At 42.4% G+C, this 12,470-nt stretch overlaps 1 protein-coding gene across 1 annotated transcript in view; it reads left to right on the forward strand.

The window, feature by feature from the left end:
• Positions 1-12,470, forward strand: part of LRRC36 (leucine rich repeat containing 36) — a 56,524-nt gene that overhangs the window by 31,192 nt on the left and 12,862 nt on the right. Inside the window, exons 6-9 of the mRNA XM_025370727.1 lie at positions 2,960-3,084; positions 4,617-4,668; positions 6,325-6,765; positions 10,887-11,185. Coding sequence (XP_025226512.1) covers positions 2,960-3,084; positions 4,617-4,668; positions 6,325-6,765; positions 10,887-11,185 — 917 coding nt within the window. The remainder of the gene's footprint in view (positions 1-2,959; positions 3,085-4,616; positions 4,669-6,324; positions 6,766-10,886; positions 11,186-12,470) is intronic.

The raw sequence follows: 12,470 nt of genomic DNA on the forward strand, positions 1-12,470 counted from the left end.
GGTGCATGCCTGTGGTCCCAGCTACTCAGGAGGCTGAGGTGGGAGAATTGCTTGAACCCAGGAGGTGGAGTGAGCCGAGATTGTGCCATTGCACTCCAGAGCCTGGGCAACAGAGTAAGACTCTGTCTTAAGGAAAAAAAAAAATATTGACTTTTTAGTTGTGTGCGGGCACTAATTGGGGGCTGTTCAGGAAATTTAGGTCTAGACATCAGAAAAGAGACCAGGGTTAAGAGATTTACGTTAAGAGTCACTCAGATTTAAGTGATAGCTAAAACCCAGGAGAGCTATGAGAGCACTCAGCAAGAAGTTCAGGCGGTAGGGGATTTGAACCAATACATAGGTTGAAAGAAAAGGAACCTGTGAATCTGGAAAAGAGCATATGTGCTGTAGAAGGAAAAGCAGGATGGAGCAGGGTCTTGAACACCTGCAAAGTCTTGTTCCACAGGATAAGGGTAAGAGGAGGCCTGAAGCCAAAGTCACAGCCTACTAACCATTCTCATTCACACAAAAACTGTGTTACAACTAGCAGTTTCTGCTTCACCTTGTTTCTTCTGTAGTACTACTGCAGTGGGAACCAGAGAACAAAAAGGTTGATAGCTCACGTCACTTGCAGAAAAGTAGTTCTGTCGAGTCCAGTGGTTGGAAGAGCATCTTGTGTTTAAGTAGGACATTTCAGTCCCAGAAGGCAATTCAGAAATAGAAAGCATCTTAGAGCCCCAAATGGATGGAAGGGCTGGTTCTCAAGAGGCTGGCTTTATTCACTGTCTACTCTCAGTTGCACTGGCTTGTAGTGGCTTTCTGTTGCCACAACCAGTAGATGAAAGTGAGCATAAGATCGCATTGTTTGACAAAAGCCCAAGTTCTTGATACTATCTTCTTACATAATCCTGCTGGAAAAAAATTCCTTAAACAAAAGCAAAACTTTTGTTTTAATTCAAGTCCCCCCAGAAGACCCCAAATCCCAGAATTCTACAATTAATAAATGTATTGATCAAGAGTGGAAAAACCTTTGTACAAATATGACAGCCTAATAGAATCGTTCTCTCTTTCTTGTCATTCTTGTCTCACTCCTGTCACTCAGGCTGGAGTGCAGTGGCACAATCTCAGTTCATTGCAGTCTCGACTTCCCAAGCTCAGGGTTCCTCCCACCTCAGCCTCCCAAGTAGCTGGGACTTGTGCCACCACGCCTGGCTCATTTTTGTATTTTCAATAGAGATGGGGATCTCACTATGTTGCCCAGGCTGATGTTGAACTCCTGGGCTCAAGTGATCTACCCACCTGGGCCTCCCAAAGTGTTGGGATGACAGGCATGAGCCACTGTGCCTGGCCTGTAATAGAATTGCTGGCAGGCTCTTCTTGATAACAGTTTCCAAAGTGGCCAGAACTAGGCTATAGTTTTTGTTATTTTTACTTTTTATTTTTAAAATAATTTTTCTAATCACAGTAAAAATATTGGTAAAAAAAATAAAATTATAAAACAGGAAAAAAGTTAAAATTTATTTGTCACTTTTTTGTGAATATATGTATTAAACTAACACGAAAATTTGAAAGGTGAACTGCAAAATACTAATGGGATTTTCTCTTTTCTTTTGGAGATGGAGTCTCGCTCTGTTGCCCAGGCTGGAGTGCAATGGCACGATCTCGGCTCACAGCAACCTCCGCCTCCTGGGTTCAAGTGATTCTCCTGCCTCAGCCTCTCAAGTAGCTGGGATTATAGGCATCCACGCCTGGCTAATTTTTGTATTTTTAGTAGAGATGGGGTTTCACCATGTTGGCCATGCTGGTCTCGAACTCCTGACCTCAGGTGATCCACCCACCTCGGCCTCCCAAAGTGCTGGAATTATAGGTGTGAGCCACCGTGCCTGGCCCTAACAGTATTTTTTAATGAAAATGGAATGCTAGTTCCTTTGCTTTTTAAAAATTATTTTTCTTTCACTAGAAAACAAATCTTACCAGGCCTGGTGGCTCACGCATGTAATCCCAACACTTTAGGATGCCAAGGCCGGCAGATTGCTTGAGCCCAGGAGTTCTAAATCAGCCTGGGCAACATAGGGATGCCCTGTTTCTATTAAAACTTTTTTTAATGTAAAAATTAAAAAAAAAAAAAAAACTCTCACCGAAAATAACATACAGAGTGTTCTAATACATTTGATTTTTTTTTTTTTTTCTTCCCGAGAAAGAGTCTTGCTCTATCGCCCAGGCTGGAGTGCTGTGGCATGATCTTGGCTTATTGCAACCTCTACCACCTGGGTTCAAGCAGTTCTCTTGCCTCAGCCTACCGAGCAACCGGGATTACAAGTGTGCACCACCACACCCAGCTAATTTTTGTATTTTTAGTAGAGACAGGATTTCACCAAGTTAGTCAAGCTGGTCTTGAACTCCTGACCTCAAGTGATCTGCCCACCTCAGCCTCCCAAAGTGCTAGGATTACAAGTGTGAGCCACCATGCCCAGCTTAGTTTCTCTCTTTTTACAAAAGAGAGAAAGTAAGGTAAAAAAAGGCTGATTTGATATGGTCAATCAGTGCTGACTGCTGATTAGTACCCTAGAGATGTGTAATACCAGGAGTCTATTCCCAGCATCTCCCCCTGTAGTTGGAGATTATTTAATTGGTATCAAAGTTAATTATTTATTAGCTTAGGAAATGTGCAAAGTATTTGCCTTCCACTCAGTTTCTGTTGAGCACTTCATAAATTATGAAGCCATTTCATATCCATTATCCTGTTTTAACCTGGCTCAACCCTAAGAGATAGAAAGTTTAGACTTTATCATCTCTGTTTTCCAAATGAAGTGAGAGATGTAGAGAAGTTAAGTGATTTGCTCAAATTCATGTGGTCTCCAAGTGGTGGCACCAGAACTAGCACTCAATCTTGTGACTTTCCTTTTAGTATCTTTCCATTAGACATGCTGTCTTTGAAGTCTGGTCAGTGCTTCATTGTATGCTTTTTCTTTTAACACAGACTCAAACAAAGGACTTTTTATTCCCTTCCCCAACCGAGAAATAAAGGATTCCCTAAGTACTTCTGCAACTCAGGGCAATGGTACACCTGATCAGAAATTAGACACCTTCCCACTCGGGACACAGGTAATGTATTCATTCTCCTGCTGATCTGTTGGCTAGTCAGTGGTTAATACTGATAATTCAATGGTCTCTCAATTATTTATGAAGGTCTCAGAGGACTTGTTTGAAGGCATTTTAGACCCTTTTAAAGGAAAGGGCAGGACAGAATGTAGAGTACCTTCTCCATTAATTTCAATCTCCCATTTCCCTCTCTCTCACACTAACCTGTTATCTAATGTCATATATTTATACATATAACTTTAGCATATCTATGACAGGCATTTTGGTCCTCAAACAGGAATGCAACTGTTACAGTTTTTGGCTGGTTTTAAATTTTCTCCTCTCTATCCAGTATCTCCATCTCCTGTTGCCTTGCTTCTTACATTTTCTACCTCTGCCCTTTAATGCTGAGTCTTACATTTAAGGTATGACTTTCGCAAAGCTGCCTCTTCAGTGTAACAAAAAAAGTAAAGTTTAAGGGGTAAAGATGGCATGGAAGTTGTGGGCAATGGGAAGATAGAGATCATGCAAGATGGGGAGTAGTGAAAAATAAGGTTTTAGTGAAAAAATTGGTGACAGAAGGGATGCAACCATTATGTAAGGCTTGTTTGTGTGAGTGAATGTGATACAAGGAGCAGAACTGACTACTTTATATTCACCTGCTCCCTTTCTTTGCCTTTTCTTTGATATATTTATGAACAATAAAATTGTAGAAAATAGCCAGGAGGAACTGAATTAGTAAAAAGTACTATTCTTTTCAGTTCGGGTATAGACTACCTTCACCTTTTAAAAAAGATAAGCATTTAATCAGTTTCTTTGTTTTTGGAGATTCTACTTGGGTGACTTAGAAACGATCTTAGTTACCATTTTTTAAAACCATATTGACTTAAGGAAGTGGAGACAAAGAGTATTGCAATCTCCAGTTAAATAGCACTTCTTGGATTAAAAAGCAAACAAAAAAAAATGTCTCTGAAATTCTTGAAGTGAGAAAAAAGGAAATTGAATAGTTTGCTGTATCTTTTTAGTTTAAGAATTAAGGAAGTGGGATTTCTTTCTCTCCATGACTACCAAAAAGACACTGAATACTTTAAGATAATTTTTTTAAAAGCAAACCCTAGATGGCTTTCTGTTTTGCTTCAATTCTTGCCTAGTTATGCCTCAGATTAATTTTCAGCCTATTAAAACCCCCTTAGCTATGGTGGTTGTCAGCTTTACCAGCCGGTACAATAAGTATGAGAGTCCTTTAAACAGAAAAAGCAAAGTTGGAAAGTGGCCTCATCTACCTTGTATGCTGAGCTATCTAAAGCAGAGAAAGTACAGTCATTGTTTGCTATGTTCTTTACCTCCTAAGGATATTCAAGCAACTCTAGAATCTCCTTGTATTGTGACTGTTTTAAAATAGACTTAAACTGGACCTTTGCTTAAAGGTCTGTTTCCCTAACTTGCAAGGATAGTCTTTCCCATTAACAGGAAAGTATTCTGAACCCCTGGTCTAATAAGCTCACATTTGAACGCACATGGACTTCCTTCTACCTAAACTTTCAAACTTTTTTTAGACACAGGAAGTGGCAAGAAGGGAGATGCCAAGTGACAATCACCATGAAGATGGTAAATATTTTGCTCACTGAGTATTTTCCCCCATACTAATCAGAGAAGTCTGGATGTGATGGGATTTGGGAGATGAAGATGTCTCAATACGGGGGCCCTATTTAGTCAAATAATTTCTGCTTTCGTGAGGGACTGTCCTGGATGATTAGTAACCTGTAGGACTTCTCTGCCTAAAGAGTGGATATTCTGACCTCCTTTGTTCTTGATTTTTTTTGCATTGGCTGACTATTCTTTTTCTTACCTTTCTTGCCTTCTTTTGTATTTATTATTTTTTTATTCATCCATTTGTTTATCTCTACTAGTTTATAAGTTATATGCTTTTTCTATATTTTTAGTATTATTCCCCAAATGATAATATGTATCGTTAACTTACATAATGTTTAAATTGTTAATACCTTAAGTCTTCTTTTACATAATTCAAAAACCTTATAGTACTTTATTTCATTTACTCTTTCCTGACTTATATGTTGTTATTATGAATTTTAATTCTCTATATTTTTAAAACTTCACAAGATAATATTTTTTTATATAGTCAATGTAGATTTAAATCTATCCATTTATTAACCACTGTTTACTCACTTCCTTTTTCTTCCCAGGCTTCCCTTCTGATATCATTTTCCTTTCCTTTTAGTGGTACATACTTTAATGTAGGTCTATTAGTGATAAGTTCTTTCAGCTTTTCTTTGTGTGATAATGCCTCTATTTCACTATCATTCTTGAAGGGTATTTTAGATGGGTGTAGATTTCTAGGCAATTCGTTCTCTCTCTCTTTCTTCCCTTCCCACTTCCTTCCTTCCCTTTTTTTTTTTTTTTTGGGACAGGGTCTCAGTCTGTTGCCCAGGCTAGAGTAGAGTACAATGGCACAATCAGAGCTCATAATAACCTCAAACTTCTGGGCTTAAGCAATCCTCCCACCTCAGCCTCCCAAGTGTTAGGACTACCACCACACCTGGCTAATTAAAAAAATTTTTTTTCAGCCAAGAGCAGTGGCTCATGCCTGTAATCCCAGCACTTTGGGAGGTGGAGGCAGGTGGATCACCTGAGGTCAGGAGTTCGAGACCAGTGTGGCCAACATGGTGAAACTCTGTTTCTACAAAAATTTGCCAGGCGTGGTGGTGCATGCCTATAATTCCAGCACTTTAGGAGGCTGAGGCGGGTGGATCACTTGAGGTCAGGAGTTGGAGACCAGCCTGGCCAACATGGTGAAACCCCGTCTCTACTAAAAATACAAAAACTAGCTGGGCATGGTGGCACATGCCTGTAATCTCAGTTACTCGGGAGGCTGAGGCATGAGAATTGCTTGCACCTGGGAAGTGGAAGTTGCCAAGAAGCCAAGATTGCACCACTACACTCCAGCCTGGGTGACAGAGTGAGACCCTGTCTCAAAAAAAAAAAAAAAAAAAAAAAGGAAAAGAATTTGTCTCCAGAATGTTATAGATTATTTACTGTTTACACAAAAGTCCCACATTTTATTAGTGGTGGTAGTGTTCCATGTGGAAGTCCTTTCATCACTTTATGCTACCATTAATCAGAATTATAAATCACCTCTTCCTGAGAGGTGTTTCTGGCAGAGTATGTTCAGTGAACAGAGGTACTCCCAGCTAGGCCACAAAGAATTCTTACCATGTTTTGTTTTTTTCCCTTGGTGGTGTTTAGAGTTCAGACATTACTCGCCTCGTCAGTCCACAGTCCGATCCCCAGAGAAGATGACTAGAGAAGGGTACCAAGTATCTTTTTTGGACAATAAGTCTTCAGGTTCTTCTCCAGAAAAGGAATTGATACCAAAACCTGATACTTTTCAGCTTACCCATGATGCCTCGTTGAGTAAACGCCTGGATGTGGGTGATTCTAGCCAGATCCATCCCTATCAGTTACCTTCAGATGTTGGTCTGGAAAATTATGACAGTCATTATTCTCAAACTCTATCCCTGCATGGAAGTCTTGGTAAAAGGCCTCAGAGAAGCAAGAACTATCAAGAGTACAGCATAAAGCCTTCAAATGACATAAAGGCCACTGCTTCACATTCCTGTGGAGACTTATTGACTTCTCTGTCAAACCCCGACTCCAGCACTAGAAGGCTTTTGAAGCTTAGTTCAGGTAACAGCTTCCTGTCAGTTTACAGCTCTTCTTCATAGGCATGAAGGTAGAAGATATAACTGAAAATTTTGGAATTAACCCTTCTGAAATTGTATTAGCATTTCTTAAGTTGTATTTTAGGATCACCAGTGGTCCTTGGAACCTCCAGAAATCTATAGGGTATTAGTTTGACATGATATATATATATATTAGGGAAAATTTGTAGGAAAGTGAGCATCACAGCTACTTGCTATTTTAGTTAAGTAGCATCCCAGGACATCTAGTCTTTACTCACAGTCACTTCTATTCTGAGTTACTTTCAGAAGAAGTTAGTTTCAGGTAGGGCACGGTGGCTCATGCTCGTAATCCCAGCACTTTGGGAGGCTGAGCTGGGCGGATCATGAGGTCAGGAATTCAACACCAGCCTGGCCAACATGGTAAAACCCCATCTCTACCAAAAATACACACACACACACACACACACACACACACACACACACACTCACAAAAATAGCTGAGCATGGTGGCGTGCACCTGTAATCCCAGCTACTCAGGAGGCTGAGAGGCAGGAGAATTGCTTGAATCTAGGAGGCAGAGGTTGCAGTAAGCCAAGATCAGGCCATTGCACTCCATGGGCAACAGAGCAAGACTCTGTCTTGAAAACAAAAACAAAAGTTAGTTTCAGAGTTAGTGACAGAGATCACTCTTCTGTTACTTATTCAACCAAACTCATTGAACACCTACAGTGTCCCAGACACTGTTCTAACTCTGGAGATAAAGTAGCAAACAAAATAAAGTTCCATGTATATTTTACCATAATAAGAAGACAATCCCTACTTTCATGGAGCTTATATTCTCATGGGGTAAGACACATGATAAACATTTTAACATGTAAATATATGTCAGGTTATGGTAAGTGCTGTGGAAAAAATTATATAAGGGCATAGAGCATGATAAGGAGGAGGTGATGCTTTAGACAGAATGGTCCAGAAAGCTTCTCTGATGAGGCACCATGAAAGTAGAGACTTGAATGAGTGTAAGCCATGTGGATCTGGAAGGAGAACTTTCTAGACAGTGGGAATAAATGCAAAAGTCCTGAGGCTGGAACATACTTTTCATGTTCCAGGAACCTCAGGGAGGCCAGTGTGGCTGCAGCAAAGAAAGTAGAGTGTATAGCTGAAGTAAGAAAGATGCCAGACTTTTATTCTGGGTGAGATCAGAAGGAGTTGGAGGGTTTGTAGCAAGGGAGTGATGTGATCTCACTTAAGAATTACTGTGGATGTCGGGTTGAGAATAGACTATGGGGAGCAGGGTAGAATTTTTTTTTTAATGCTTTAAGAGATTGGAATCAGCGTAACAGATAATGATGGCTTGGGCTAGACAGATAGCGGTGGAGGTGGTGAGAAGTAGTCAGATTCTGAATATGTTCTGAAGATGACACTCCATGGTTTGCTGATGGATCCAGGATGAAGTGTGGGAGAAAGGGTTAGCGATGATTCTGTGGTTTTGAGTCTGAATAACTAGAAGAACAGAGCTTTCATTTACTAAGATGGAAAAGAATGGGAGATACAGATTTTAAGATAAATATCAAGAGTTGGGTTTTAGACATCTTAAGTTTCAGGTGCCTTATTAAAACTTTCCAGAGATGCCAATTTGGTAATTGGACATACTAGTGCAGAGTTTAGGGAAGAAGGTATGGCTGGAAATATAAATTTGGAGATTATAAGTGTATGGGTGACAGTAAAACTGTGAGACTGGGTGAAATCTCACTGAAAGAGTAAATATAGATAGAAAAGGGATCTGAGGACTGGTCCTGAGCCCTCCAACAATTAGAAGTAGATAAAGAGAAACCATCATGGAGAGTGAGAAAGCAGCAGCCAGTAAGATAGAGGGGAAAAAACCAAGAGGAAGTGATATCCTGGAAGCTAAGTGAAGAATGTGTTTCAAGAATGAGGGAGTCATCAATGCTAGGTCAAATGCTTCTTCTGATAGGGAGGGAGGGAGCCTGGGACTGAGAAGTGATTATGGTATTTGGCAATGAAGAAGGCATTAGTGAACAGCTTCAGGGGATGCATAAGAATGAAAGCCTCACTGAGGTGAATTCAAGAAAAAATTGGAAGCAAGGCAGTAGAGTTATTGAATATAGACAACCCTTGTGTTAGTCTGTTCTCACACTACTAATAAAGACATACCCAAGACAGGGTAATTTATAAAGGAAAGAGGTTTAATTGACTCACAGTTCCACATGGCCGGGGAGGCCTCACAATCATGGCAGAAGGTGAATGAGGAGCAAAGTCATGTCTTATATGGTGGCAGGCAAGAGAGCTTGTGTAGGGAAACTCCCCTTTATAAAACCATCAGATCTCATGAGACTTACTGTCACCAAGAACAGCATGGGAAAGACCCGCCCCCATGATTCAGTTACTTCCCACCAGGTCCCTCCCTTGTCATGTGGGAATTATGAGAGCTACAATTCAAGATGAGATTTGGTTGGGGACACCGCCAACCCATATCAACCCCTTCAAGGAGTTTTGCAGTAAAAGGAAGCAGAGAAATGGAACTGTAGCTGGAGAGGGGATGGGGTCAAGGAGATCCTGGTAGAAATGATCTAGTGGAGGGAAAACTGATGATGCCCGGGAGAAAAGGGACCATTATAAAAAATGGAATCCAGTCCACCAGTGGAGATGCTGGCTTTAAATAAAAGCACAGATAGTTCATCTATTGTAATAAGAAGGAAGGCAGAGAATTTAATACAAATACAAGAGAGTTGGTAGATTTAATGGTGTGATCACGTAGATGTTTTCTTTGATTGCCTCTCAGTGAAATAAAGGAGGTTGGCACCTGGGAGTAAGAAGGGAAGAGAAGGTGTTGGAAGTTTGAAAAGAGATGTGGGCCGGGCGCGGTGGCTCAAGCCTGTAATCCCAGCACTTTGGGAGGCCAAGACAGGCGGATCACGAGGTCAGGAGATTGAGACCATCCTGGCTAACATGGTGAAACCCCGTCTCTACTAAAAATACAAAAAAAATTAGCCGGGCGTGGTGGCGGGCACGTGTAGTCCCAGCTACTCGGGAGCCTGAGGCAGGAGAATGGCGTGAACCCAGGAGGCAGAGCTTGCAGTGAGCTGAGATCCGGCCACTGCACTCCAGCCTGGGTGACAGAGCAAGACTCCGTCTCAAAAAAAAAAAAAAAAAAGAAGAGATGTGAAATATTTGTCTCAGAGAATAGAAGAGTAAATTGGCCAAAGTATTATATTAGGAGAGGCCGGGCACAGTGGCTCACGCCTGTAATCCCAGCACTTTGGAAGGCCGAGGCCAGCAGATCACTTGAGGCCAGGAGTTCAAGACCAGCATGGCCAAGATGGTAAAACCCCATCTCTACTAAAAATACAAAAATTAGCTGGGCGTGGTTGTGCCTGCCTGTAGACCCAGCTACTCGGGAGGCTGGGGCAGGAGAATATCTTGAACCCGGGAGGCAGAGGTTACAGTGAGCTGAGATTGTGCCACTGCACTCCACCCTGGGCAACAGAGCGAGACTCTTAAAAAAAAAAAAATAGGCCGGGCGCGGTGGCTCACGCCTGTAATCCCAGCACTTTGGGAGGCCGAGACGGGCGGATCACGAGGTCAGGAGATCGAGACCATCCTGGCTAACATGGTGAAACCCCGTCTCTACTAAAAATGCAAAAAAATTAGCCGGGCGAGGCGGCGGGCGCCTGTAGTCCCAGCTACTCGGGAGGCTGAGGCAGGAGAATGGCGTGAACCCGGGAGGCGGAGCTTGCAGTGAGCCGAGATCGCGCCACTGCACTCCAGCCTGGGCGACTAAGCGAGACTCTGTCTCAAAAAAAAAAAAAAAAAATGGAAGGACTGGGCACCACTAAGGGCACAGTTACAATAGTGGTCATGAGTTTAAAGTTAGAAAGGTCAGAACAGATGCGTTTCGTTCTCCAGCTATGTTCCCCTGCTCTGCTGTAGGCTTGGAATATGTGGACAGTTGGATTTAACCAGAGTTGGAGTTTTGTCAAAGAGTTGAGGATGTATGCTAGGGAGTGGTTATTATGACCCTTGGACTACAGGCCAGGTATGGATAGAAGTGAGACATGAGGGAGTCAAGGGGCAGGTTCATCTCTCAGCCTGTTTCCTCCACAGATCTGTATGCCACAACCCATCTCAACAGTGACCCTGCTCTACTCGTCAATGTAGAGCAACAATTATCTACCAGCCTCGGTGATTTAACACCAGCACATGGTTCTGTCCCAAACAACGCTGTCCTGGGAAACAGGACAACTCCTCTGCGGACACTGCTGTTGTCTCCTGGGACTTCAGAAGACAGAAAGATTTTTACTAAGAGGTCATTAAGCCCATCGAAGAGAGGATTCAAATGGAAGGACAATATCCTTGCCAACCTGAATCTAAAGCATGGTTTCCAAGACGCTACAGGCAGCGAGGCAAGTATTGGCTTGTTTGTGTTTGTGCAAGAAACATGTCAGGTTGAAGACCAGAATGAGGGTTCTGTTGGGAGTGGAGGTGGTTCTGACCAACAGAGCTAGAAATTCAAAGAGATTTTTAGAGGCTGGTGGCTAATGCTGCCAAGCTAATGTCTGTTGAACCTTCCGCTCTTGGGAAAGTCATTCCCCCACTGCTGCCATTTTCTCACTTATATCACAGGGAGAACTGTCCCTGATCTACTTCCAGCTGAAGATTGAACTCTGTAGCATCTATGTTTACAGTCTCATCATATTTACACATTTGCTTCAGCCGCACATTAAATAGTTCTTATAAAAGCATTGCTTCAGGCTGGGCACAGTGTCTCACACCCATAATCCCAGCACTTTGGGAGGCTGAGTGGGTGGATCACCTGAGGTCAGGAGTTCAAGACCAGCCAGGCCAACATGGCAAAACCCCATCTCTGCTAAAAAATACAAAAATTAGCTGGGTGTGGTGGCACGCACTTGTAGTGCCAGCTACTCTACTCAGGAGGCTGAGGCAGAAGACTCACTTAAACCCCGGAGGTGGAGGTTGCAGTGAGCCGAGATTGCACCACTACACTCCAGCCTGGGTGACAGAGTGACTCAGTTTCATTAAAAAAAAAAAAATAGGCCGGGCGCGGTGGCTCAAGCCTGTAATCCCAGCACTTTGGGAGGCCAAGACGGGTGGATCACGAGGTCAGGAGATCGAGACCATCCTGGTGAACATGGTGAAACCCCGTCTCTACTAAAAAATACAAAAAACTAGCCGGGCGAGGTGGCGGCGCCTGTAGTCCCAGCTACTCGGGAGCTGAGGCAGGAGAATGGCGTGAACCCGGGAGGCGGAGCTTGCAGTGAGCTGAGATCCGGCCACTGCAACTCCAGCCCGGGAGACAGAGCGAGACTCCGTCTCAAAAAAAAAAAAAAAAAAAAAAAAACAATAAAAGCATTGCTTTGCTTTTCTGTCTAGAAGTTAAAACAATTTAAATTTTTTTTCCAATGTAGCAGCAAACAAGATGAATTAGATTATCCAAGGGATTTTTAGCTGAAAGTAGTTCAGAGAATGAATGAAAAATCAAGAACCATTCCCATATAAACAGTATACATGTAATTCATTTTATAAAATATCCTAGTGACTGGGCACGGTGGCTCACACCTGTAATCCCAGCACTTTGGGAGGCCGAGGCGGGCAGATCACCTGAGGTTGGGAGTTCAAGACCAGCCTGACCAACATGGAGAAACCCCATCTCTATTAAAAATACAAAAT

Source organism: Theropithecus gelada, chromosome 20 (assembly GCF_003255815.1).
Source record: "Theropithecus gelada isolate Dixy chromosome 20, Tgel_1.0, whole genome shotgun sequence".
Taxonomy (NCBI): Eukaryota; Metazoa; Chordata; class Mammalia; order Primates; family Cercopithecidae; genus Theropithecus; species Theropithecus gelada.